Source organism: Trematosphaeria pertusa (genome assembly GCF_010094035.1).
Source record: "Trematosphaeria pertusa strain CBS 122368 unplaced genomic scaffold BU26scaffold_5, whole genome shotgun sequence".
Classification (NCBI taxonomy): domain Eukaryota; kingdom Fungi; phylum Ascomycota; class Dothideomycetes; order Pleosporales; family Trematosphaeriaceae; genus Trematosphaeria; species Trematosphaeria pertusa.
Genome location: NW_022987216.1, coordinates 961,112 through 986,175, shown reverse-complemented (window position 1 = coordinate 986,175; position 25,064 = coordinate 961,112). Strand labels below are relative to the sequence as shown.

Here is a 25,064-nt window from a genome sequence, read left to right as displayed (position 1 = left end):
CGTGGATGGACACAAGCGCTAGTTCTATGCACAGCCACAACCAGTAGCCACATACACTGAAGGATTCGAAATTCAACTGTCCAGTTCAGCACACCTTATGGCCTAAGGTATCCTAGATATGTCGGCCTTCCATGCCTTAGACAATACGCTGTTCGTCCGCGTTCCCCACTTTACCAACCTCGCAATAACCAATTCCATCTACAGTCCATTGCTCACTCTTCTCGCCACGTCTTGTAGCAAGCCTTGTCTCCGGGACCATGACAATGGTAGATGCAAGTTCCACGTCCCGCATTCACCGGCGAGCCACGGCCGAAAGCTGCCATGCCCGCGCCTTGAAAGCGAGAGGACAGCTTTACGAGTGTATCCAAGAGGAAGGCAGGTGGAAGTTGAAAGGAGGTCTGCTTCACCTTCATCTCCTGGAGCGTCTGTCGACAATACATTAACATATGCTTTAGACAAGGGCGGGGTCAGCCAACACTCGGCGTGTCTATACTTGTTGAAGGCCTTCGCGAATGCCTTCCCCGAGCTCGACTGTGCTGGTGTGCACAGCGGTATACATACCCTGTCCTCGAAGTGCCACGCCACTATATCGGACAATAGCCGGCAAAGAGGGCTCCCAGGAGACGTTTCCATGTAGACCTCTCCGACACTATCGAGTAAGCTAGTCCTGTCCTGTGTCTGCGCCTCGTGAAACCATCCCAGCATGGCGTCAATGACCGTGTCCCGAAAGTCGATATCGCCCAGATACTCTCCGAGGATATAAGCATCCACGAGCTTTAACCACTCTTGGCGACGAAGAGGGTCTCCGACTGCTGTGGTTTCCTCCTTGGAAGGTTTCGTGTGGAGACGACCCGAGTATAGCCACTGGACGTAGACGGTGAAAGCGGTCGGTTTGTGGTCTGGCAACGCGGTAAAGGCGCCAGCATCTCCGGAGCCGCAGGGGTCAAGTGGACTGACGAAGAAAGGCGAGCGCCTGAGCAAGTTCTCGTGCACTGTGAAGTCGGTGTGTTGTGACTCGGTGCCGACCCGAACCGCCCTGACCTTGATGCCGAAGCTGCTGCGGCATTAGCCAAAGTCTGCCCACGTCAAAAGTAAAGCCAGACTTACTCCAGGATACGGTTATGAGAGAAGCGCTCAGCCTGAGCAGCCATCTTCTTCCTGGCTTGCAGCACACTGCCACCGTCGAATGCAGGAACAGCGGGCGGGGCACTGGACGGTGTCGAAGCAACAGACGGCGGTTTCTCCCCGATCCTCGACGGCGTTCCGAACCGCGTCTGGGCAGATGTTGCTGTTGCTCGGGCTTGCTCCCGGGTGGAAGGAGCTGGCGTACCCGTGTCGGTTCCAGAGACACCTGGCTCCGTCTTGAGCTGCGTTGGCATTGGCGCCATCCGTGTGCAGGCGAGAAGAATGGGGAGGCGACTAGGTTGTCGCGCGAGGTCGAGGAGGGCGTTGGTGAGTGAAGACGAAAGGCGCGCCCGTCGCGTCGCCACGTGCCTGCACCCGAAGAAGTAACAGCAAACGCACTCGAGAAATCACTATCCTAGACGGTTATCCCATCCCAAGTCATCGTCAACGTTGGATGGAGGCATCGAACGGAAGCGAAATCGAGTATAATGAACAAAGACACCGAGCGAAAAGCTAAAACGTATTTCTCATTTCACAGTCCGTCTTCGACTCCTACTAGGATCTCTAGCCTAGACCTCCCACACAATTTCGCCACCATGCTCGTTCTCATATATTACACTAAGGGATGATGTGCTCGGATGCGAAAGGTAGATAGAATGCTCATCTCGGCTCGCTCACTCGCTCGCTGACAGACACGACGCTCCAAAGATATGATATGCTCATACAATCACGAAGGGCAAAGGAGAACGGGAAAAGGAAATTAAAAAGTGAACGGAAAGCGACAACGCAACAGAAGCGCTGAAACAACGACAACCTGCCAAGGAACGCCGTGCTGGGTATCGTACAGACAGACAGATTGTAAGGAAAAATTGCAGAAAGGACGAGAACGAGAACGAGAACTCATCCATGGCTATGGCTCACAGCGCCACGCAAAAGGGTCGTCTCAGCATCAATATCGACATGAAAGGGGGGCATGACCGACATCCTCCGTATATCCATACCCTCCCATTCCCTAGTTCGTCAAAACTGCTCATGTTTCTTAGAAGATTTCGTCTTCCTGCTTCAACGCATCCCGGCTCCTCGTCCGCTGCGGCCCAAAGAAGCCACTCCCGAACCCGCTCTCCTCCTTCGGCGTCGCCCAGTCCTCTGGACTCGTGACATCCTCTCTACTACTGCTTACACTCCAGTCACCTCTTCCCCTTCCCTCGCTATCCGTCTCGCTCCGCCGACTGAACGGGCTCGGAAAAAGAGACATCTCCTTTGGCCCCCTCTGCGTGGTGGACGCCCTCGGCGTGGACATCCGCTCCTCGTTGGACGCAATGATGGCGTCTGGGGAGGGCGTAGGGTAGGACGGGGAAGTGGCGCACATGATCTTGGTGACGAGGGCATGTAGGTCTGAGAGCTCGCGCTGGAGGGTGGAGACTTGGGATTCGAGGGTTTTGCGGGCGGTGCGTTCGTGTTTGAGCGCTTCCTGGATGGCGTTGAATTGGGAAACGAGATCTGAGCGCTGCGCTGTGGAGGGCCGATTTTCGAGCGAAATGATGGTCTCGGGTCGGTCGGTCGAGCTGGGGAATTCTTTGACCGCGGAGAGCGGTGCCAGCGTGGGTGACGAAGGAGCGTCTGCTTCGTGGTGACCGTGCAGGGTGTGGTTACTGCTCTTGCTAGATGAGTGGTGCAGGCTTTGGCGGTCGCTGGTAGCGGAGGAGCTGCGGTTTCTTGAACGACGGCCCTTAGGTGCGTTCTCGAGGATGATGGTTTGGCGGTTGCTGCGGCCTGAGATGCGGCGGACGGAGGTTTCGAGCGTGCGCATGTTGTCTTCTAGATGCCTCACGCGGTCTTCAATGGAAAGGCGGTTTTCCGAGCGAGGAGGAAGTGCGGGCTCTTCAGAATCCTCGTCATCGGAGAAGCCGCTCCTCAGGTTGCCGAAGTTGAAGGCTTCTACCGGGAGCTGTATCTGACTGATGTCTTGATCGTGTTGCGCTACCGGACGAGGATCAGAATTGCTAAAGTTGAAGGCTTCTATGGGGATCTGGCTGATATCCTGATCGTGCTGGGCTACCGTGGGGGCATCGTCAAACGTACTCGGCGACGCAATGGATTCCGGTGGTTTCGCCATAGTGTCGTGGGTATCCCGAGTATCCGCGGTCTGTACAGTTTCTACGGTCCTCGCTGTCTGCGGCCGTGGCGTGTTTGTGCTGTAGACACTGGCAGACGCGTAACTGCTTCTCCAATGCCGTATCTCCGCGCTCCGTCTCCGCTCAACGGACGGTCGGGCTTTGGCCAGATCGCGCAAAGCGCCAGCGCTCCGCGACCTACGCTTTGACTGCAGCGAATGCTCGAACTGGCCAGCATGCGGTGGACTTGACAAAGCGATACCAATCTGCGGTGACGGTATTGATTCACCGTCCCGCTGCTCCTCCCAAGTCGGCAGCAGCTTCCTTCTCCCATCTAAACTTTGTGTTTCGGGATTGGCAAGAATGGTCGGGAGCGTTGCTCTGCGGCGGCCGAGATCTGGCGAAGGGATCTCGAACCTTAGGTATTCATGAGGGGGACTGGCTTCTTGCGGGGCATTGACGTTCATCGGGAACGGAAGGTGCTGCCCGAGAGGATTGATGGGTTGCGGCTCCTGCACTGGCAGGTCGGAGATTCGCGGACCGTGGTTGTTCGGTCTCCTACTCCTATCTGAGGACTGTCTCAACAGGCCGGGATCCTGCGCTGATCAGTCCGAGTTCTGCTCATTCTGCTCAAGAAAACTTACACTGACTGTATGGCCATGCCCCTTATGCGTAGCGTCTCCTTCTTCCTCGTGATGTTCCTCCCGACTCCTCCTACCAAACATCTTCCTGAAGACATTTCGCAAACCACTCTTCCGCTTCTTCTTGTTCGGACTCGTCTTGGAAGAGCTTTCGGGTATCGACGGGAAGGGACTTGGGCTGCTGTACGGCGCAGGCTCGACGGAGCTTCTGTGCTGCATTTCGCTCGTCTCCCGAACGCCACTCGACGACTTCTTGTGGCGAAGCTCATGGAGGTCCTCGTGTATCTGAGGCTCAGCCTCTACATGGTTGGGCTGCTGTTCAGTTTCATCGTGAACGCTAGGCGGAGCTGGAGGTGGGTCCGGCGGATATTGTGGTTGCGGGGGGACCGCGTCTTGCGGCTGCGGTGACGACTCTGTTCTGTGCTTCTCCGCATATTCTCTTTCCTCGTCTTCGTTGAGCGGCATGTCCTCGGTAATGGGGATTGGTCCGCTAATCTTCAAGTCTCCCCGCCGGATAGCTTCCGCTTTCCAGCTTGACCGCTGAAGAGTGCCTTCGCCACTCATGTTCGGGGCGAGGAAATCCTCTTGTGTGAGCATGAATCGCGATGAAGCTACTCAACAGAGTAGATATGGCACAGGTGCGCGGAACGGGCAATGGAGCTGGACGTGGCCCGACGCAGCAGTTGCAAGGAAGACCCGGACAGCTGTGGGTCTGCTTTCCATCACCCTGGAACAGCTACTCAGAAGTAACTACACATTAGACGGAGCGCGCAACAACGGCAGAGGCCGAGTATGGTAAGGTCCAAAGCGGCCGAGAAGGGTATACAATATGCGCCCCACCAATGCAGCGGACGGCGCGAAACAATGGCGAAGTTATGAATGACGAAAGAATGTGAGAAAGAGCGACGACGTCAAGCAGGGAGGCAGAACGAAGGGCGGGAGAAGAATGGGAACGAATAAGTATCAAACACAAGCGTCATGGGCAGGGGCGGTGAGGAGGGGGCGGAAGCGCATACCACACTATGGACGGCGCATAGCGAATTGAGGAAGGAGGCCGTCAAGGTCGGGGCCGTGGCGGGCCAGGAATGTCGAAAATATAATAGCAGATGCGGGCGGAGAGGCTAGGAAGCTACAGATGTCCAGCAGCCAGACGGGCGTGGGGAGCTCTGCAGGCGCGCTTGGAGGGTCGACAGGCGTCGCACTGGCGCAACGGGCCCATGCGTCTCCACCATCTCGTGCAGATGGACGGGTAGCGAGGTACTAGCGGCTCGAGCTTCCAAGGTGCGCTGCGCGGTGCTGTTTCACATGGGCCGTCGAAGCGTGGGCGGCCGAGACGGGCAAGGCGCGAACGTGGCAGCCGGCCATGAAGCCGCCGCGGGCGTGCGCCAGCAGCGCCGGGCAGCTGTAACAGGAGGCCTCAGCGGCACACGCTGGCGGAGGCGCGAGCCGCGGACGAAGCTTTTGGGCATGGCGTGCCTGTTCTCTGTCAAGACCCTGGGTGCTGCAGGCGATGGTGGTTTGAGAGCGCCCGCGGGCCAAGCGCCTGGACAAGCGCATTGGTGGAATACCGCTAGCGCGAGATCCTGGCCGGAAGCCGACCGCGAGCGCTACTTGCACTCCACTCCACCCTCAGCTCGACCGCCCCAACAACACCGAATGCATATCGATACGTGGCTGGCACCTACACACGGGCGTCGTCGAGGTGTCAGCTCACGGCCAGCGCCGCAGACAGACAGGCAGCCGGCGGCATGGCGGCCTCCTATCGATAGAACGACGGCGGTTCGCAGCCCCGCAGAAGAAGCAATTTCAGCAGACTTTCCAGCCTCCTGCGGGACTCATGCTGCTAAGATGCCGCGCAGATGGCTATATTTTTGACTCTGGAGACTATGCGGCTACGGGGTTAGTCCCCGCCGTTAGACTTTGCCTTCGAGCGCGTCGACGCCTCTGGTTCGCGCTGGCTGGGCCCGACTACGAGCCGCTAAGCTAAGTCACGCCGCATGCAGGACGCAGATTCGAGCAGAAAGTGTGTCTTGATTCGTACGCCCGCCGTATACACCGCACCGCAACCCCGATCACGGGCTCAGCGACGGCCAGCCACCAGAGCCGCAGCCGAAGCATTGGAACGGAACAGATGTGTCAACGGCCGCCCTGGATCGTGCTCATCCGGCATTCCGTTCGTCCACGTATATGTCGCTAAGATTGGGGTATCGCAGGTCCGCATGCTCCTCCAAGAATTCCATCCACGCCTTGAGGAACTTGCTGCCCCTAATTTGCACGTCAGCGTTGTGTTTCTGCCAAACGTTGCACGGAGCATGGAGACGGTAGGTCACAGCATATGTGCGCACGCGTCTCGTCTCACGCTACTGAAAACAAAGCCATGTCCTCGGGACTGAATGCGTCGAGATGGGCAGACGTGGTTCCCATGCGTAGTACTGCGAAACGCAGAAGGAGCGTCAGACGTACCTGCCTACCGTATCCGAGTCGCCAACAACGCATAAATGCCTTTTTGGTCGCGTCATCGCCACTGCAGTCATTCGGTGAGCAGGTTTTCATGTAGAGGTGTGATAGCATGCAGCGCGGAAATTATGGTGCGTTGCTCTGTCTTACCATTCAATCGCCGCTTTTCGCCCAGGAACCCGACTTCGTGGTCCGCATTGCTCCTCACCATGCTGACGATCACGGCTTCTTTTTCGCGGCCCTGAAACCCGTCGACGGAGCCTAATTCAATGCCTGGATATGCTTCTTTAAGCATTCCAGAAAGGATGGCTAGCTATAAGGTATAACGCCGTTAGTTGCGCCATGTATAGTGGAGCGACGGCGGGGTCTGGGGTCGCGCGTATAGTGCCATGTCATGCGCGAACAACCTACCTGAGCATTGTACGGCGTAACCACTGCTATATCCTCCGCTTTGACACCAGCAGCTACGAGATTACTGACATGCAGTCTGACCAGCGCGGCTTCTGCCTCGTTGGACTTGCTGTCGCCCAGGCTCATGCCTTTAGCGCCTTTCCCCAGCTCTTCATCTTCGGTCTTTTCGGGGAAGTCTCCGCCCTGAGTATCCCAGAAGACGATCGGTTCGCGAGTATCCTCACTATCCTTGATACTGTATGGCAGATCCTTGAGCAATCGATCCTTGACGAAGTCGGCAGCTATAAGCTTCGATTCGTATAGTTCGGCAGAAGGAAACTGCATGATTTTCTCATGCATGCGGTATTGCGTCGTTAGCATGCGTTTGATAGATGGGCCGTGGAGTGCCAGCAGCCTATCAAAGAGCGTTGTTTCCAACGTCATGTCTGCTGCCACCGGCTTTACTGACGGCTCCGCATTGTTCTGAGCACCATCTTCAGCCTTCGATTTCTTGTCCTTGCTCTTCTTTTCATCCTTCTTCTTGGCTTCCTTTTTCGCTGCTTTCGCTTCTTTAGAGTTTAGCGACTTGATAGTTGGCGGTAGTTGCAGGTGGTCTCCGGCTAGCACTAGCTTCGATGCTTTGACCCAAAGTAAAGGGACCCAACATTGCGCTTCCAAGGCCTGACTAGCCTCGTCCACTATTACCACATCGAACTCCTGCCCTTTCACATGGAAGCCACCTGCCCCGTGCAGCGTCGCAAGCACAACACTACTTCCGCGGACCAAGTTGTCCACGCAGGCCTTCTCCCGCTCTCTGTACTCCTTCCGCAGCTCTTTCAGGTCACTGTAAACCTGTCGGCGCTCTTTTGCATTCCGGGTCTTGCGAATAGACGCCTGTTTATCGTCCATCTCCTTGCGCACATCCTGGACGAGAGCCGCGGCATCGGACGTTCGAGTGAGGACGTCCAGAGAGTGGTTCAAGACTGAGGGCAGGAGGCGCGCTGGATGGCCCAGACGAATCATTGGAACCTTGTGAGAAGCGAGCCGCTCAACGATGTTGTCCACTGATATGTTTGACGGCCCGCACACCAGCAGACGAAGCTTTTGCTTTAGCAGCTGTAGGATTAGTTCGATCAGCGTATGAGTCTTGCCAGTTCCTGGCGGACCATGGATCAAGGCAACCTCTCGCGATGCCAGAGCAAATCTGATAGCCTCCTTCTGGCTATCGTTCAATGTCGGATCATTCCATTCGAGCTTGTGGAGTGGATTGGAAGGGTCATTGAGATCTGTCGGAAGAGGCGAAGGTGTCCCCTGGCCGAACAGCACCCGCATGAAAGGCGTGTACTCTTGCTCTTCGAATTTCTGAAGCTTCGTCATGGTTTGGTTCATCCTGCGCCGAAGTGAGTATGCTTGAATTTCAACGCGTACAAAGCGAAGACATACCTTTTGTATGTGACATCATTCGCCAATTTGACGCTACCACAGTCATTAGTCCTGCATGGTCGCCGTCTTAAAGTCGTACATTGACTGACATCCATAGCTTCCCTCCGCTGGGCACATCTGCATCCTCCTTATCCAGCACTACTTCGATGTTCTCCCTCCTCACTCTCAGCACCACGCCTTCGACGCCCTTCTTCGCGAGTTCACGCTTCTCGGTCTTCTTCGCGCTCCCAGTTGGCTGGTCCTGTATGGCCACAATATCTCCCACTCTAATCCCATGTTCGGGAATATCCGCCTTCTCGCCTTTTGTCACGACCGCCGGGTCAAGTCCGAGCTCGACCACACTTTTGCCGCCGAGGCCAGTGCGTATAGAGGAAACATTAAGGTTCAGGATGGCCAGCCCAGCGCGGGAAAGCGCGGTTGGCGTGTGTGACGAAAGCAGCGCGTTTGTTTCCGCGAGCTCGGCCTGCAGTTCGGCGTCGAGCAGGGTGAGCTGGGTCGCCGCGAAGGATGGGATATCTGTAGGTTTCGGCATACTGTGTGGTTAGTGTAGGATGTTTGCGTTGTGAGACTGAAGATGTTCGGTCGTGGTTACGAGATGACGAGTTTGTTCACTGCCCCCGGCGGCCTTGGACCGCGCCGTCGTCACTCTGCCGGCAATTGTGAAGCTAGAAGACCGTGAGCGATCATCACCGGGGCGACATGCCGCAGGACTGTGACTGTTCCTGCAGCTTCGGCAAGATGGTTGTCATTATCAGGCACTCGGGCTCCTTAAGCTGCGGAGAGATCCCCTGCACCTCCGCTTCGCGCTGATTGGTTACTGCTCCGTCGGGGCTTCCCAGGGACGCGAGTTTCAAACCTCGTCCGTCTGAACTGAGCTCCAGCTGGCTCTTTTCTCTCCAACTTGCTTTTGCCTCCGCCTCCCACCTGTTTTCGCGCTCTCCGCCCAGATGCGAACCTCGCGCATAGCCCGCGACACCTCGAGAATCCTCGCCGCGTCTCGTACCCCCCCATTACGTCAAACCCGCACCCGAGCGGACGCAGCAACTCGAGACTCCAGTCTAAACACGGTTGAGGCTGGTGATGTCGCAAGAGACGGGGCGCGCGAGTCAGAAATGGCTGTTAAGGATGAGAACGCGCAGTCTGATTCGGAATTGAGCTCTGTGCCGGACGCTTCCGGCTCGGAAGGGAGAGAGACGAATCCTAGCAGGAAACGGAAAAGGAGACAGGCCGCGCCGGTGATGCTCAAGCGGGAGAGCAAAGAGGTGTCCATAACGAGTATTGCGTCACCGAAGAAGGCAGGAAAGCCCAAGAAGGCGCGCCGGGTACCTGCGAAGAAGGTCGTAGGAGCAGACGGGAGAGTCAAGGTGGAACCGCCACCCAATTGGGAAGAGATATATGCTCTGACCAGAGAAATGCGCAATGAGATGGTTGCGCCCGTCGATACAATGGGATGTGCAAGTCTGGCAGATCGCAAGGCCTCGCCAAAGGACCAGAGATTCCAAACACTCGTTGCGCTGATGCTCTCAAGTCAAACGAAGGATACGGTGACCAGCGTTGCTATCAAAGGCATGCAAGATAATATGCCTGGAGTATGTTGGTGTGCAATGTGCGGACTGTGAGCTTCGGTTGACCGTCACAGGGCTTCAATATCGAATCTGTCCTCGCAATTGACCCTCCCGCACTAAATGCGTTCATCAACAAGGTGGGCTTCCACAATCTCAAGACCAAGTACATAAAGCAAGCGGCAGAGGTCCTCCGCGACAAATGGGCCTCAGATATCCCCGACACCATCCAAGGCCTCATCTCCCTCCCCGGTGTGGGACCGAAGATGGCATATCTCTGCATGAGCGCAGCTTGGGGAAGAGACGAAGGCATCGGCGTCGACGTCCACGTGCATCGTATCACTAACCTCTGGGGTTGGCATAAAACAAAGCAGCCGGAGGAGACAAGGGCTGCCTTGGAGTCGTGGCTCCCGAAAGACAAATGGCACTACATCAACAACCTTCTCGTCGGTTTCGGGCAGACAATATGCTTGCCCGTCGGGAGGCGGTGTGGGGAGTGTAAGCTGGCGGAGAGGGGCCTCTGTCCTTCGGCAGTGGTAGGAAAGAGTACAAAAGTCAAGGAGGAGGCGGCGATCACGAAGCTTGAGCGGCCCAACGGTGAGGCCGTTGTCCGGCAGAAGACGGTTGTGGCCAAAGAGAGCGATGTCACAGCTGAGGATGTGGAAGGCGCGATACCCGACATTGAAGACATAGGGAAGGCGCCGCCCAGGCGCAGTGCTCGGAAAGCATTGTAGGTAGCATTTGACGTCTTCTCTCTCTTGCAGTGGTTTTACCATTTTCTTCCGTTCCCAACATTCTCATTTCATCCCCCCTATCCGTGGTTCTGCGCGTCGAATTCGCCAGTAGCTTGGGGCCTACGCTGCAGGCTTGGTAGAAACACCTCGATGTATGTTCGGCACCGAACCCTCTTTTAAGAGCTCGGCCAACAAACAGGCTTGCGGGAAGCTACGGGTCGCTCCTGCACACGCTCGTGCCATTGCCTCTGCGGTAGCAGCCTACGAAGCCAGTCTCTCGGGCGCCTTCCTCCACCTCTCGCGCGCACCTTCCTCCACCGCACCTGCCTAGCACTAGCTTCCTGCTTCCGGCAAGGTCGTTCGATACGCCGAGACAACCTGGTTGGCCCTTTGAGTGGCGAACCCACCCACCGCTGCCGTCACGCCCGCGCTCCTTCCTCCTTAGATTTCACAGCCCGCAGGCTCCTACCCCATTCGGACCGCGCGAGAGCTTTCTGGTGCCTTGTGACTCACCTGACCCGCGCACGGCTTTCACGAGTGGCCTCCCGCGTGCGCCTCCGCCGTGTACTTAAGCTGTTCCCTCTCCGCCACCAGAACCCCACCGCGCAACCAAGGAAACCATCTGTTGTACCAGTCCAGCAAGGTGAGCCCAAACCCGCACCCTCACCGAAGCGTCGCACATTCTGGCAGAACCCTCACAAAGTCAGCACCGGTGCAGACAAACTCCAGGCAGAAGTCCCTCAGTTATGGCAAACGGCAACATCACCGAGCACACGGCCACGGCCGGCGTCACCACTCCTGTTCCTGACGCGACCGCCGCTCCTGTTGACGCAGGTACCAAGGAACATTCAGAGGCCACCGGACCAAACCCAACCAAGCGGCAGGCGAAGACGCGCACGACCAAGGCCCAGCGGGCTCGCCATCCGCTTTTCGTCCTCATAGCTTGTCTCTGCTATTTGTCCATGGCTCTCAGCTTCGTGCATAATGGCTTGCACGGTGTTCGAGCCATTCTCCAACCTCGTTTACGCGATGCGAACTTTTTGGCCCGGGCTTACACGACCAAACACCGCTGGGAGCTGTCCCTAAACATGCATCTGGAGACTCTGGTATCGACTCCGCTCGAGAAGCACTCGTTCGAGGATCATGATGAATGCCTGGCTCGTGGCATCACGCTTGCGGACGCCCATTTCGGTGACTTCCCTTACGACATATACCCGGACATCCTCAATGCCACCATGGAGTGGGTTGAGGACAACTGCGCTAAGCTCATCTTCACGCCGCAAGTTCATCCGGAGCCTGGATCATACACTCTGCTACGCGCGAGCTGGGCAACAATCACCGAGAAGTCCCAAACCGTTATCCACGTCCTCAAGAACTACGGCAGCCGCATCAAAAACTGGTTGGAGACGAACTGGTTGGGGAAGGAGCCCCATGCCCATCATGAAGTACAAGTCCAACATAGTGCTGGTCATGAGCAGGAGTCCTTTAAGCGGCCCCTTCTGATGCCGCACCGCTTCAAGCTGGTCTGCGGTGACAGCCCTGTCTGCCATCTGGAATACAACCCTCCCGCCGAGCACGCCGCCCTCTTAAAGAAGGCGACCGAGGATGTTGTCAAGGACGCTCAACGCAAGGCGGTTGCCCTATCCACGTACACGGCCGCAACCGACAATGTCTTATATTGGAACAAAGCTGCCCAGTGGATTTCGATTCCGCTCGAAATCGTAGCTATCCTAACACTCACAGCGGCGCTGTGGTATGGAGATTCCCCGGATCGGTCAACCGCTGTCTCCGTCAAAGGAGTGGGCCTCGTGATGCGCAAGCTAATCGCTGAGATCTACTATAAGGATATGCAAGTTCTGCTGTTCCTTATTGTACAAATCATCTGCATCCCGCCGATGTGCGGGGAGCGGACTTTCCCTCCCGGTCGTACCTCGGAAAACGTGGTTGTGCTCTCCATTATGTCTGGGGTAGGTTTGATCATTCCTTTCTTTTTTCCCTTTCCTTCCCTTTTTCCCTCTAAAGACCGCGTGGAAAACATAGTCTGCTTCGTGGGTGCCGTTGTGGAGCTTTACAACGTTCTGCGAGAGTCAGAGGACGGTGTTTCCAACGCCAAGGACGAGAAGATCACCGAGGATGACAGCCCGGCGGACGGGGGACGTCGACACACTCCCTCATCTGACTCGAAGCTTCCGCGTCGCCAAATCTCGCCGGAGACTTCACTACAGCAGGATATCGAGGAGGAGCGTCAGGCTATGCGTGAGGAGCTAGCCGAGCGCAATGAAGAGGGCGGCTGGCAGGAAGCTCGTGGTGAACGCCCCATGAAAGAGATGGAGCTTGGCTCGGATACCAGCTCCGAATGGTCTGTCGTGGAGCAGTGGCAAATTCCTTCGGCATAGGATGCTGCACTGTGTTCGCAGCGGGGCGGGGCGAGCATTCCCTAGGCACGGTTTGTGGGTGGTTGTGCGTGTGTCATTTTCATGGGCTTGACCCGAGAGGTCTTCAATGTTTTCGGATGGATTCGGCGTGAATGGGCGGCATGGCACGTATGATGTGTGGACACTTTGTCTATACAGTAGGACACACGCGGTTACATAGCATGGCTATACCGCAATGATGATGGTGCCTTACGATGCATCGTCTTACAAGCAGCGCCAGCATTCCCACTTGAACCCATGCAGCCCCTTCCATATGTCCGCCACCGCAACAACCTGAACCATTTGCTTGCTCTCGTGTCTGAATCTACCTTGTGATGCATCAAGCCTACCTAGCGCACAGTTTTCCAAGTTCTGACGAGCCGGCGGGAGGCGCGGCCAGGGAAGTACTTCACAAGCACTGAGAATCCATCTTAATCACCGCAGAAAAATGATGATACAACCCGTAAACCTCTCTATACACAGCACACACGCCATACTCACCTACTTATCCATCCACATCCCCTTCCCTCCCTCCCTCCCTCCCTCCCTCCCTCCCCTTCCTCACATCCACAAACGAACAAACAAGCAATGACAAAAAACCGCGGGGGCAAAATTCATCGTCCAGAAAGAGAATGGCGCCTCCTGTAGAGACAGACCGATAGTAGTACTATTCCTAGCATGCATGTACCTCCCTCCCAAGCCAGCCGGATATCAATGCACCTTACCACAACCACACCAACGAGCAAAGACAAGGCGAATGAACAATGCCGAGCTAGGCGGAAGAACCGGCTACGGGGGAGCCGATATAATGTACAACAACAACACTAGCCAGACGAAAAGACTGAACGACGAAACGGTGAAACGATGAACGCTGGACGCAGCCGGCCCGCAAATACTGGTACCAACAACAGAACAAAAACGCACGAAAGTGTCGCTTGGATAAAAATAGCTCCTAATCCTCAACGGCGCACTCATCGCAATCCCTCTCCTTGCCGTCCTTATCAAAGCAAATCTGCGGATTCCGATTCTTCAACGCCGCAATCTGACTCTCTCTAAAGTGCGCAAACTCCTCAGGGCTCTCCAGCTCCAAGCGTTTCAACTCCTCCGCATTTTCTACAATCCGATCAAACACCTTGTCCCAGCCCACGCCCTCGGTCATCTCGCGCAGCTCCTCGCCGCTGAACCTGTAGAGATGTTCGCGGAGCGCGAGAAGGTGCTGGGGCAGGCCTTCGTGGTCCATGGTGCCAGAGACGTTGGCATTGTCGTGTTGCGGGGTGGAGGGGCGCGACGGGTTGAAGAGCTCGGTGCGGACGCGGTGGCCGAGGCGATGCGCGCGTCCTTCTTCGAGGGTTTGGGCGCGCAAGGCGAGTGAGACGTCGGAGTTGTGGCGTGAGCGGAGCGCTTTCGGCTCGTCTTCGTCGGAGTCTTGAAGAGCGCCCGCTTCTGTGACGCTTGTGGAGAGCGTGGGTACGGTGGAGGCGGGCGGAGAGGTGCTGGGAACCGAGCTGTGTGTCGATGCGTCGTCCGCGGGCTGAAGGCGCGTTTCGGGGTACTCGTCTTCGAATCGTTGGATCATGCCTTGCAGGGTCTGGTCGAGGAAGAGAAGGCGGCCTAGGCAACGTTAGCGACCATCTACTGCATGCGATAGAAGAGGAGAAACTCACGATAAGCCATGTCGTTACCTGCCCTGGCTTCTCTCACCAGAGCTCCATGCAACCTCTGCCTGATATTACGAGCATTATTGAGCAGATTCTTGGACATCATCCTCGCCCTTCCAGCCCCCTCGAAATCTTCAACCCGACTTCTGGGTGTCATCGCGCCACTAGCAGGAAGAGATTGCCTGCGAAGATCCGTAGCTTTCTGTCGCAGGCAGTAACTCAGCGCCTTTGCGACACCCGTGCCACCGACAATGTAATCGTCATCTGGTGGTGGCAGGTCGTTGTCGTGCTTCTCGTTGTTCTCCGTTTCGACGAAGCACAATAACACGTCTGGAATCTCTACCTCTTTCTCTACTGTTTTGAGTTCGGGAATCTCGGAGAAGTTCTCCATATTCCTTAGGCAGTATGCCACTACCTGTTTCGCCAGCGCCTTGACCACTTCGTTGCTTTCAGGCCCCGGAACGTCTACGTCGATGCAAATGAGCGTTTGTGAAAGCTTAGCTGCCACAGTAAGTGAAGCGTAAAGAGCAGCAGCTTCTTCCTGCATCTCTTCGTCGGTCGCAGTGGCGAGGGCGGATATTTGAGGGTTTTCCAGGATATTGACATGCGCGATGTGGGAGCATTCTGGTAATACTTCTGCAATCCCAATAGCTTCCTCAGGCGACAAGGAGACATCCATGAGATGTATCCTCTTCAACTCTTTAAACTGCGGGATATACTTCCGAAGCAGGCAGAGCGATGTTTGATGGGAGAAAAGATCCTTGTTGTGCGAAAGGTCCAAGAAACGGAACGCTGGGAGTATGACCAAAGCTGGAAACAGGATTTTTAACGACACCGGAGTGAGGTCGCAATCCGCCAGACTCAATGCCCACAGCGGACAGTCCTTCGTAAGGCTCGCGGCGAGACGGCCTATGGAGTCTCGAAGGCCGTTACCACCTAGATCGAGACCTTGGCATACGCCAGATCGGATGTAATGGATAACATGACCGAGACCTTCGTCATCTATGTCATTGCCTGCGAGGCCAAGCCTTTGAACACCGCTGACAATGGCGCCATCTATGATCATCCTAATGTTCGATGAGGTGAGGGCGCATTCGGCCATAACGAGCTCTTCTAGCGTAGATCCTCCTAACCGCTCGGCGATGGCTTTCGCTATGATCTCGGCGACCTCTTTGGGTGACTTGTGCTGGCTGCTGGGTAGCTCCCCCGAGGAATTTGTTGTCTGAGGAGACAGCTGCGGAGCAGGCTTAGGAAATGGGATCATGGAAACGTCGAGGGCCATGATCGATTTGCACATGTATATGAACAAAGCAATATGCCTCCATCCTTCTGCGGTTATCTTGGGGTTGTTTTTCAAAACAAGCTTCTTGACGAAGCCTGAGCGTTCTTCGATCTTGACATGCCCGTGCTTTACATGCTGCTCCTGGGACTGGGGACGTTTTCTCGAAGTCTCTGGAATTTTCGCTGCGAGCAACCCCGCCAGGATGACCCGAACTTTCTCGTCGTTCAAATCGGCGTCCTCCAAGAACAGCTTCTTCACGGGCACCACTGCTAGCCAGTCCGAAAGAGTGACCACGTCGGCTAATTGTAGTCTGGAGCCGGTGAGATCTAGGAAGTTTACTACGCCCGGTTGGACAACAGAGCATGCAGAAGGAGCGGAGAGTTGGTCAACGATCCTCTTAAGAATAGGCGTTTCCCGCAACTGACAGCACCTGCGATATATCCGGAGCGGATCCGTGGTCGGGCGATCCTGCTGCTTCGGTGTTGCCTTGTCAGGTATATCTGCGGCGCCATCAGCGCTCACGTCGCCGTCCTCCCTTGACAGTTCGAGTGGTATTGATCCATTTTCCTCGGCTTTCCGTCGCTTCTTCTCCTTCCTCTCCTTGCGCTCAGCCTCGGACCGCTTCTTCTTCTCTTTCTTCCTGCTCGGCTCCTTCTTCTCCTCGTCCAGCACAGTGCCCTCTGGGTTTGGTGCTTCCTCATTCCCCACAACCTCCCGAGTGGCGCAAACGCTCACCGCGCCCTCCTTCTCCTTCTCCCGCGCTACCGATTCGGGATGCTTGAGAGCCTCGCCTTCGCCGCGCTCTTTGAGTTTCCTTTCTTTCCGCTTCTTCTTCCTCTCTTCGGAATCCGCGTCATCCTTGTACCTCGGACCGCCCGCTATCTCGACGTCAACGCAAAAGGCAACGCGGCGCAATTTGTTCTCATCCAGATCCGGCACCAGACACCTGTTCCGGTTGGGGTCAATGTTCATGACCTTCCGGGGGCATACCCCGCCATGAGGGACGACCTTGCCACCGCCGCCCACCTGCGATCCCGACGACAAGCGACGGAGCGCATTTGAGATGAAGGAGCTCTTGGGCTGCTGCGGAACGTAGGGCTCAAAGCTTGCATGCTGGCCGTTTGCTGCGGCCTGAATGCCATTCAACGCACCGTTGGCTGATGACGTCGTGCCACTTGCGCCATTTGTGCTCGCGGGGGAGCCTTGAGCTTGGGCATGTGTCGTTTGCGCTGGTGAGTTCTGCGAGGAAAACTTGGAGCTGATGCTGGATATCCACGAGTTCTTTCGCGACGACCGTGAATCGGGCGGCGTGACGCTCCCGGGCTGCTTCTCGGAGCTGCCTCGGCTAAGCAGCGCTGGACGCTTTATGGGTATTTTCTGCGCGGGCGACGGTGCGGCGGGAGGAGTGGGCGGCGGCGAGGGCCTCTGGACGGCTGGGGCGGGCTCTGGGTTCTTTCGCTCGTTGTGGGCGTGATTCGGAGGCAGGCCGCCGTGGGCTGAGGTGCGCGGGGGAGTGTCTCTCGAGAGACCCGGCGACGATGGAGCATGCTGGCGATGGTGATGGTCTATGGACACATGCAGGTTAGTCAGGAACGCACCCGTACGACCTTTCCGCAGTTCCGAGAAGGAAGTGGGAGCGCGCGGCGTCAGCTCACCTCGAGTGGAGTGGTGCAGCCACGAGACGTCAACGCCGTGGATGTCCTCCATGGCGGGCAACAAAGGCTTCCGAGATGGCTACAGATACTACCGCCGCTGGTATATGAAGCGCGCCATCCGAAGCCGTGGGTTGTGGGCGAAAAGAAGGGTGCGGCCGAATTGTCAGCGGGGCTTGGGTTGATGTTAGCCGCAAAGTGCTTGGACTTCCGCGAGAGGTGATTTGCCTAAGGCCTGGACAAGACACCCCAACTTCCCGACTGCTGATGTTAGAATGTTAGAAGAGCTGGAGCGTGCGCGTCGTTTCGCGAAGTCTGACAGCTGCAGGAACTCGCGGAATGGAAAGCGTGCTGCAAATGCGCTTTTTGGAAGCGTGCGCAGGTGCGGTATCTGACGTCCTGGACTGCCCTAGCGATGACGAAAGGACGGCGCTCCGATTCGGCTCCTCCCCGAGTCTTTTCCACCGCCCGGGCGCGTCCCGAGATCACGTCCCCTTCTCAAAACATCCAACCACTAGCCGTTCGTCCGTTTGTTTGATCCCACCGTATAAACAGCCGCACGTTTCTGTCTTGGTAATCCTCGCCACCTGCGCTTTCATCTTTAAGACACTCGTGCGTGCTGCTGAGTAAATGCGTTAACCACTCGCTATCGGTAACCGAGTCGTATCACAGCAGCTGAGACCGCCTCACCTTCGCTGAGGTGGCTGACGGCCTAACGAGCCGCGTTTCGCTGATCGAAACAGCCAGACTCTCGCTGGCATTGAGCTGTCGCCAGCCGGCGGCGCCCATCATATGGCCAGGAAAGCATTCACGAACCACGCATGTACACGCACTGTTCAGTGGGTCTTCAAACATCACCCGAATGTAGCATGCCATTTCATTGAAGGCTGGTACAGGCCCTATCAGGTACGGTATCCCAATGCATCCCAAGACGCCGTATATCTTGCTTTTGTCATGACCAAGGTATGAGGAGAGACGGCAAATGAACCCGCCTAAGCCTTGAGCTCCAGGATCTTCTCCTGGACGCGCTTCAGCTTCTCCTCCTTGCTGAGCTTCTGCTGCCTGTGCTTCTTCGACTCGGCCTTCCACTCATCCTTGGACTTCTTGGGCGCGTCGCTGGGCTCCTTCTTCCAGGGGTCCTCGCGGATCTGCTTGTGCGCGTTCTCGTAGAGCTCCTCCAATCCATCAGCCTCGATGTCGTCCTCGATGTAGCCGTTGAACTGCGACTTGTAGCGCTCCTCGTCGTCGTCCGCCAGCGTCTCCATGTACTCAGCGACGTGGCCACCGAAGATGTACTTGCGGAGAGTCTCGGCATCAAGTTCCTTGGTCTCGATGTCGTAGCCGGGGAAGCGGTTCTCGGAGTGCGGGACGAAGAGGCCGCCGTCGGAGGCACCCTTCATGGCACCGAAGACGCGGGCACCGGTGGAGGTGCGGACGAGACCGACATCGAGGAAGACCTTGAACGGCCGGCGCTCCTCGCCGTCGACCTCAGCAGCCTCGGTGAGGGAGAACTCGCCATCGGCCTCCTCGACACCAGTGAATGCCTCATCCAGTTCCAGCTTCTTGAGTGTGCGGCGGGCGAGGAGAAGACCGGTAGCGTAGGCGGCGGCCCAGTTGGTGAGACCGTGCTGCTCAAGTTAGAATCTGGGAACCATCTGGTGCGACAGGCACATACAGTGATGCCATAGGGCTTCAGCTCATGGGCATAGGCAGCCATGAAGACCTTGTCACCGCCAATCTCGGAGCTGACGATCTGGGCGATGATGTCGCGGTTGGTGAAGCGGACGACCAGGCGGTACTTAGGCGCATTGTACTTGTTCTTGGCTAGGATTCCAGTTAGTAAGTGCACCTGGTTTCTGTAGCCAGAACAAACGTACCTTGGGTGACCAACCGCTTGCGGGCATAGTAATCGGTCTTGCCCTGTCGTCGGCGCTTGTACTTCACCTGGTAGCGCCTGAGGCAGTCAGTCTAGAAATCCGCAGAGGCGGAAAGGAAATTGAATCTTACGAGAAGTAGGCGTCATTCTTAACTAATTTGCTCTGTAAGAGGACCCCAAGTCAGCAATTGAACGCTTCAACCGGCATGTATCGAAGCAGCTTGCATGACCCTCGCTTTGCCGTCGTGGAGAGCCCTTGGCGGCGTAGACCACCACGATGGCGTATGAGGCCGCTCAGAAGGACCGCCCAACGAAAGTTGAGGCGGGGTGGAACTGGAGAGGATCCATGGCGTGTTGAGGCGGAAATCAAGGTGAACTTACGAAAGGCATCTTGACCGACGCTGATGGCGAGTGTCGTCGTTGTTCAGGCTGGCTGTAGAGGACGTCGAAGAGGACCCTTCGTTGAGTGTGCGTTGTGTGCGGAAGGGAATCTTGGCGTCCTTAAGCGAGGATCCTCAAGCATCGTGGTGTTCGGTTTTGGGGTGGGTGACCACCAGCACAACACTTGCGGCCGGCGGCCATGCGAATCTCTGAATCATTATCCGGGGGTCCAAGATGAATCGAAGTAATACGATGGATAGTTCTGCTTTGCGCATATAATGTTCAGATTCTAACGCGGACATGAAAGGAAGGCGCACCGCCGACTGCCGCCGGAAGCCCCCCCCACGACATTTGGATTCTCACTACTTCAATCGAAGCTTGTAAATCGTCTTTTGGCTCTTTTGAAAACATATCGCCATTGTGGTTTGTCCTGACAACTTCTGTACTGCTCGTTTTGGTGCTGTGAGATTCTGCCAAGACCAGCTTCGCCAACGCGTGGACGTCAACTCCACAGCCCCTCCATAGCAGCCAAGCACGCATTCCGCGAATTGCCCGCAGACACTCCCTCACCCCTTGTCTTTTCCTTTGCATAGTAAACCACTGCGGACAGAATGGCGGATGTTCCAATAGGTAAGAGATGCGCTTCAATATCGTGTTCGACCCTGCTAACGCTGCCCACAGTTCTCGACGGCGGTACCGGTTTCCTCAAGGCAGGCTATGCAGGACAGGTCTGTCTAGTTCCTTGAACGCATGAAATGATTAAATGCGTCGTGCCTAATCCGCGCTTCACAGAACTTCCCCGACCACCAGTACCCCTCAATAGTCGGCCGCCCGATCCTGCGATCCGAAGAGCGAGATGGAGACATCGTGGTCAAGGACATTATGTGCGGAGATGAGGCGGCGGCAGCCCGCTCGATGCTTCAGATCACCTACCCTGTACGTGGTTGCTCAGGAATTGTTGAGGGCAGCCTCAGCCGTTCTAACGTGCGCTAACGCTGTCTCACCGCGACAGATGGAGAACGGCATCGTGAAGCGATGGGACGACATGCAACATCTCTGGGACTACACTTTCTTCGAGAAGATGCGCGTGGACCCGACCGGCCGCAAAATCCTCCTCACCGAGCCGCCGATGAACCCTCTGAGGAACCGCGAGCAGATGTGCGAGGTCATGTTTGAGCGCTATGGGTTTGGCGGAGTGTACGTGGCCATACAAGCGGTCCTGGCCCTGTACGCTCAGGGTCTATCTTCGGGAGTAGTCGTCGATTCAGGTGACGGTGTTACTCACATCGTCCCCGTCTACGAAAGCACCGTCCTCAACCATCTCACACGGCGCCTGGATGTGGCGGGCAGAGATGTTACGCGGAATCTGATCGCGCTGCTGCTGCGAAGAGGCTACGCTCTCAACCGAACGGCTGATTTCGAGACTGTCCGGCAAATCAAGGAAAAGCTCTGCTACGTCTCATACGACCTTGAATTGGATCAACGCCTTAGCGAAGACACGACAGTTCTGGTGGAATCCTACACGCTCCCCGACGGCCGTGTCATCCGAGTTGGCAGCGAGCGCTTCGAAGCTCCCGAGTGTCTGTTCCAGCCGCATCTTGTGGACGTTGAGCAGCCCGGCATCGCCGAGTTTCTTTTCAACACTATCCAATCCGCAGATGTGGATGTGAGGAGCAGTCTGTACAAGGCTATTGTGCTAAGTGGTGGGAGCAGCATGTACCCCGGTCTGCCTAGCCGGCTAGAGAAGGAACTGAAGCAGCTATGGCTTACCAAGGTACTGGGTGGAAACCCGGAGCGACTAAATGTACGTATGCAGCCACCGTCTGTGAATGTTGCTAACGCAATCCACAGAAATTCAAGGTCCGCATTGAGGATCCACCAAGGCGTCGACACATGGTTTTCCTCGGCGGTGCTGTGCTGGCCAATATTGTAAGTTACGACTACGTCCTTTGCATGCATAGGCACTGATAACGCATAGATGGCGGACAAGGAGAACATGTGGATATCAAAACAAGAGTGGGAGGAGCAGGGCGCCCGCGCCTTGGAGAAGCTTGGTGCGAGATGATGAGAAGCCGAAAACGGGTGGAGAAACTAGAGTTCAGTATAGAGGGTAGGCTACTGGCTTCTGGCGGTCAGAACTGACGACTGGTGCACAAAAGAGATATTCCTGATGCAGCATCGGCCTCTCACCATCTTCGCTTGTGGCATTGTGGATATGACGGGTTCCATTACAGCGGCGCCTTGCCTAGATGCCTACTCTCAGGCGATTTTCGCCAGTCCAGCATATTGAGGTTGAAGGGGGTTAGACTGCTACGCCGTGAGGTGGGGTATCCATTGTTTGCTGCGATGCGCCTTTTTCTCTGGTTGCACACGGCTTGCGGATGCTCGATCTCGTGCATGGTGAGAACAGCCGGCACCCAGCGCCTGGATATTGTGCCTCGCTCTTTCCTTCCCCGAACGTCTCCGGCTGAAGCAAACAATGCGCGATGCACCTGCGGGAGATCGCCCTCGGGATATACTGCTCCAATGCTGCCACAGTACATTCCTCGTGGTTAGATTGCTAGACGTGCACGCCAGAGGCACGCCTTTATTCCACGCCTACCCCAATCGGAAGCGGACGCAGACGTATGCAGTTGCTCGTGAAAGCAGATAGGATCGTCTTTGTTGGAAGATTGCTGTGCTCCGCACCCTTGTGCCCGAGAATTCTTTGTTGGAGCGCTCCTGGCTCCAGAGCTGGCCGAATGCTTCTTGGACGCCAAGCGCAGACGTCAACGGGGATCCGTGACGCCGCCGTTATGGTGAGGAATGCGATCAGGAGCTTTCGCGTCGACGTAAAACTTTTGATGTGAAGCGTGACCGCGTGCGCAACACCCATGGATGGCTCATTGCGAAAACTCTGAAAGCGATGTCGGGTTGGCGGTCCAGACTGGGCGCGATCTCACGATGCAGCTGCGGGCGCGCTGGCTTTCATGCAGCGCAATTCCGGAGGTGTGGCACGGAGTGAAGGATGAGTGAGCAGATTAGGCGTGAGAATTCCGCGACGGAATAGCTTCAATTTCGGCGCAGACGGTGAAAGGAAGGGCGCTTGGAGGATCACGATCCAGCCTGCAGCTCACGCTGTGCGGGCGCATGGGAGGTCCCGACCCTGTAGTGCAACTTCTCGGCAGCGGTGCGCCACGGGCACGGAGGCAGAATGCGACGGCATCATGAATACGTAGCCTATCACCATCATCGATACCTGGACACAGTCTCAGGGTGCAGCTGTCACGGCGGCTGCGATGCGGAGGCTTTAGCGCCGGAAAGGGCACGTGAGGCCAGCCGGAACTTCGGCTTCACGATGTCGAGGTGCGCCATGGGCGATGGACGGTGGGACGGACGCGCCTTAGACGACACCTGCACCGGCTAGCGAGGAAATTGCACCCCGACCAGTCTCGCGGCCAAGGGCTGCCGATAGATGACGATGGAACAGCACGCACAGCCGAGTTTGGCGGGCCTCATTGTTGCGGCGCGCTGGCGGTAAAGGCCCGCCCCCAGCTAGCTGTGACCTTTGCTCTCACGCGTTATAAGGCCACTGCCTCCCCGGCCCTCGCCCTCCAGCAAACCCGGCTGCCTCCGCCCACCCGGCTAGTCGACGCACTCAGACTTATTTTATGAACTGACATTATGGTCCCGTAGCTGCAGGGAACCGCAAACGCCAACGCCAACGCCAACGCCAACGCCTCTCCAGCATCCACACCGGCCCGCAGCCACGCGTTACAGCTCGATAGCCAGAGATACTGCCCCGACCAGGTCTTCCTCTCGGCGCATACCGTGTACAGAAACAGGGTCCACACCACCTTTGCGACTTTCAGGGACCGCAGCACGGCCGGCGCGCTCCAAGCGGAAGATCAACAGCCAGCGTTTCCCATCAAGTCGACGTGCCCCCCCAAGTCCGCCCAAGCATTCCAGGACCCTCCCGCTGCTAGATATATTAGTCCCGCCTGGCATCCTGCGCTCCCACTTGCATGGTGCTCCTCACTCTTTATCAGCGTGGTCGACTTCCAAGGATTTATATAAAGTGCTCGTGAAGTCGGTCGGCTTCTACCAAGTCGAAACAGGACCCACCCACCACACGTCATATCTGGCCGACTTCGCCCTCGCTCGACTGATAACTGGAAACAACTTCCCACCACCACCACATGCCACCCCGACAGGACCGCAACATGCCCTCAGCAAACTCGCCGCTGTCTCCCCGTCTGGAGTCTCTCGCCATTCCGTCGCAGGCCCGACGACGCCCGCCGCTGCACGCCCGCCAGACTTCCTCAGGCACAGCTGCCAATCTCAGGCTGCCGTCGCTGCCGCGCTTCCATCCTGCCAATTTCGCATCGTCCCAGAACTCCAGCACGGCGGCAACCCCGGTCACTGGACCAAACTCTCCGCAGCCGCCTGTTTCGCCGCGCACCCACCAGCGGCAGTACTCGGAAGTCCAGCGCCAGATGTATCTCTACCAGCAGCAGCTCATGGCCAACGCGAGGAACCAAGCCCGAGGCGTAACTGCGAAGCCGACGAGCCCCCGCCTGATCCCTCTCGAGAGCCCAGGACCCGTCACCCCAATGGACCTCGAAGGCGCCGCCGACGGCTACCTCACCGCCGGAGTCAACACCAACGACGCCGCCTCCCACGTCGACAAGCTCATCCGAGAGGAAGCTCTTCGCCGCGGTGAGATCTCGCCAGGACGGACCACCTCTGTCGGCGGCAGATGACTAGCCGACCAAAAGCACTCTTCATCACGACCGGCGAGGACGGCCGCTAGGAGATAGACGGCTCAAGAAGGCTCCATCAAATTGCGTTATACCAGCATAAGCATCTCGAGCGCAGGAACGGCGTTATCATTTCCTGGAGCGGGGCATCATTGGCGTTTTATATCAACGGCAGACGACCTCCAGAACACGACGGCGGCCTTCTGCGTACACAAAAGTGGCTTCACTTGTTCTATTCCCGGATTTCCTTTGCACCGGCTACACGGAGAGGTCTCGCGATGGACTACCCGATAAGCACACGGTTGGTCGCGGTACGGAAATGGCACTGGGTTATAACAATGGGTGCTGCTGCATCGGAGGGCGTTTTCTTCACCGAGTGTCTTTCGTTTGTCGCCACAATACCCAAGTGCTGGACGTGTGGTCGTCAACAGTCGCTTTATCCTTTTACGATACCAAAGTATTTCCTGTTTCGATTTTCCCTTCCCGCCTTTCTATAGCTGTGTACCAAGCGCTCCGCCTTGCTGGCGTTGAGCAGGGCAGATGACGGGTGCTCGGTCATGTATTCAGACTCAATCCTACCATATGTCTCGGACTCT

General features: G+C 56.7%; 10 protein-coding genes across 10 annotated transcripts; 5 read left to right on the top strand and 5 right to left on the bottom strand.

Moving 5' to 3' along the window:
* Positions 1–178: 178 nt before the first annotated feature.
* On the bottom strand, positions 179–1,379 carry BU26DRAFT_603379 (uncharacterized protein; the record flags this gene model as incomplete). The annotated part of the gene is made up of 3 exons (XM_033835420.1): positions 179–425; positions 562–1,054; positions 1,108–1,379. The coding sequence occupies 3 exons, from the start codon at positions 1,377–1,379 to the stop codon at positions 213–215; spliced, it is 978 nt and encodes a 325-aa protein (XP_033685854.1). The 3' UTR covers positions 179–212.
* A 785-nt stretch (positions 1,380–2,164) lies between these two features.
* On the bottom strand, positions 2,165–4,444 carry BU26DRAFT_562815 (uncharacterized protein; the record flags this gene model as incomplete). Its single annotated transcript, XM_033833076.1, has 2 exons — positions 2,165–3,835; positions 3,884–4,444. The coding sequence occupies 2 exons, from the start codon at positions 4,442–4,444 to the stop codon at positions 2,165–2,167; spliced, it is 2,232 nt and encodes a 743-aa protein (XP_033685853.1).
* Positions 4,445–6,039: 1,595 nt separating this feature from the next.
* Positions 6,040–8,702, bottom strand: BU26DRAFT_424205 (DNA-binding protein SMUBP-2; the record flags this gene model as incomplete). The annotated part of the gene is made up of 5 exons (XM_033823555.1): positions 6,040–6,145; positions 6,344–6,404; positions 6,488–6,650; positions 6,749–8,117; positions 8,260–8,702. 5 exons carry the CDS (start codon positions 8,700–8,702, stop codon positions 6,040–6,042), a joined length of 2,142 nt encoding a protein of 713 aa, XP_033685852.1.
* A 580-nt stretch (positions 8,703–9,282) lies between these two features.
* BU26DRAFT_423883 (DNA glycosylase) lies at positions 9,283–10,466 on the top strand (the record flags this gene model as incomplete). The annotated part of the gene is made up of 2 exons (XM_033823537.1): positions 9,283–9,759; positions 9,810–10,466. 2 exons carry the CDS (start codon positions 9,283–9,285, stop codon positions 10,464–10,466), a joined length of 1,134 nt encoding a protein of 377 aa, XP_033685851.1.
* Positions 10,467–10,903: 437 nt separating this feature from the next.
* BU26DRAFT_271318 (uncharacterized protein) lies at positions 10,904–12,958 on the top strand. Its single transcript, XM_033821381.1, has 2 exons — positions 10,904–11,109; positions 11,174–12,958. The coding sequence occupies exon 2, from the start codon at positions 11,213–11,215 to the stop codon at positions 12,860–12,862; it is 1,650 nt and encodes a 549-aa protein (XP_033685850.1). The 5' UTR covers positions 10,904–11,109; positions 11,174–11,212; the 3' UTR covers positions 12,863–12,958.
* Positions 12,959–13,440: 482 nt separating this feature from the next.
* Positions 13,441–17,830, bottom strand: BU26DRAFT_453874 (RNI-like protein). The gene is made up of 3 exons (XM_033824844.1): positions 17,476–17,830; positions 14,545–17,385; positions 13,441–14,491 (listed from the first exon to the last, which is right to left on the bottom strand). Exons 1-3 carry the CDS (start codon positions 17,525–17,527, stop codon positions 13,833–13,835), a joined length of 3,552 nt encoding a protein of 1,183 aa, XP_033685849.1. The 5' UTR covers positions 17,528–17,830; the 3' UTR covers positions 13,441–13,832.
* Positions 17,670–18,183, top strand: BU26DRAFT_270924 (uncharacterized protein). The gene has a single exon (XM_033821379.1). The coding sequence runs from the start codon at positions 17,812–17,814 to the stop codon at positions 18,100–18,102; it is 291 nt and encodes a 96-aa protein (XP_033685848.1). The 5' UTR covers positions 17,670–17,811; the 3' UTR covers positions 18,103–18,183.
* Positions 18,184–18,398: 215 nt separating this feature from the next.
* On the bottom strand, positions 18,399–19,738 carry BU26DRAFT_539476 (uncharacterized protein; the record flags this gene model as incomplete). The annotated part of the gene is made up of 5 exons (XM_033831511.1): positions 18,399–19,100; positions 19,148–19,296; positions 19,350–19,426; positions 19,480–19,511; positions 19,730–19,738. 5 exons carry the CDS (start codon positions 19,736–19,738, stop codon positions 18,465–18,467), a joined length of 903 nt encoding a protein of 300 aa, XP_033685847.1. The 3' UTR covers positions 18,399–18,464.
* Positions 19,739–20,173: 435 nt separating this feature from the next.
* Positions 20,174–21,876, top strand: BU26DRAFT_271050 (actin-like protein 2). The gene is made up of 6 exons (XM_033821380.1): positions 20,174–20,359; positions 20,411–20,457; positions 20,522–20,665; positions 20,742–21,533; positions 21,581–21,658; positions 21,708–21,876. Exons 1-6 carry the CDS (start codon positions 20,341–20,343, stop codon positions 21,792–21,794), a joined length of 1,167 nt encoding a protein of 388 aa, XP_033685846.1. The 5' UTR covers positions 20,174–20,340; the 3' UTR covers positions 21,795–21,876.
* A 2,055-nt stretch (positions 21,877–23,931) lies between these two features.
* BU26DRAFT_562808 (uncharacterized protein) lies at positions 23,932–24,471 on the top strand (the record flags this gene model as incomplete). The annotated part of the gene is made up of 1 exon (XM_033833075.1): positions 23,932–24,471. The coding sequence occupies one exon, from the start codon at positions 23,932–23,934 to the stop codon at positions 24,469–24,471; it is 540 nt and encodes a 179-aa protein (XP_033685845.1).
* Positions 24,472–25,064: the final 593 nt, after the last annotated feature.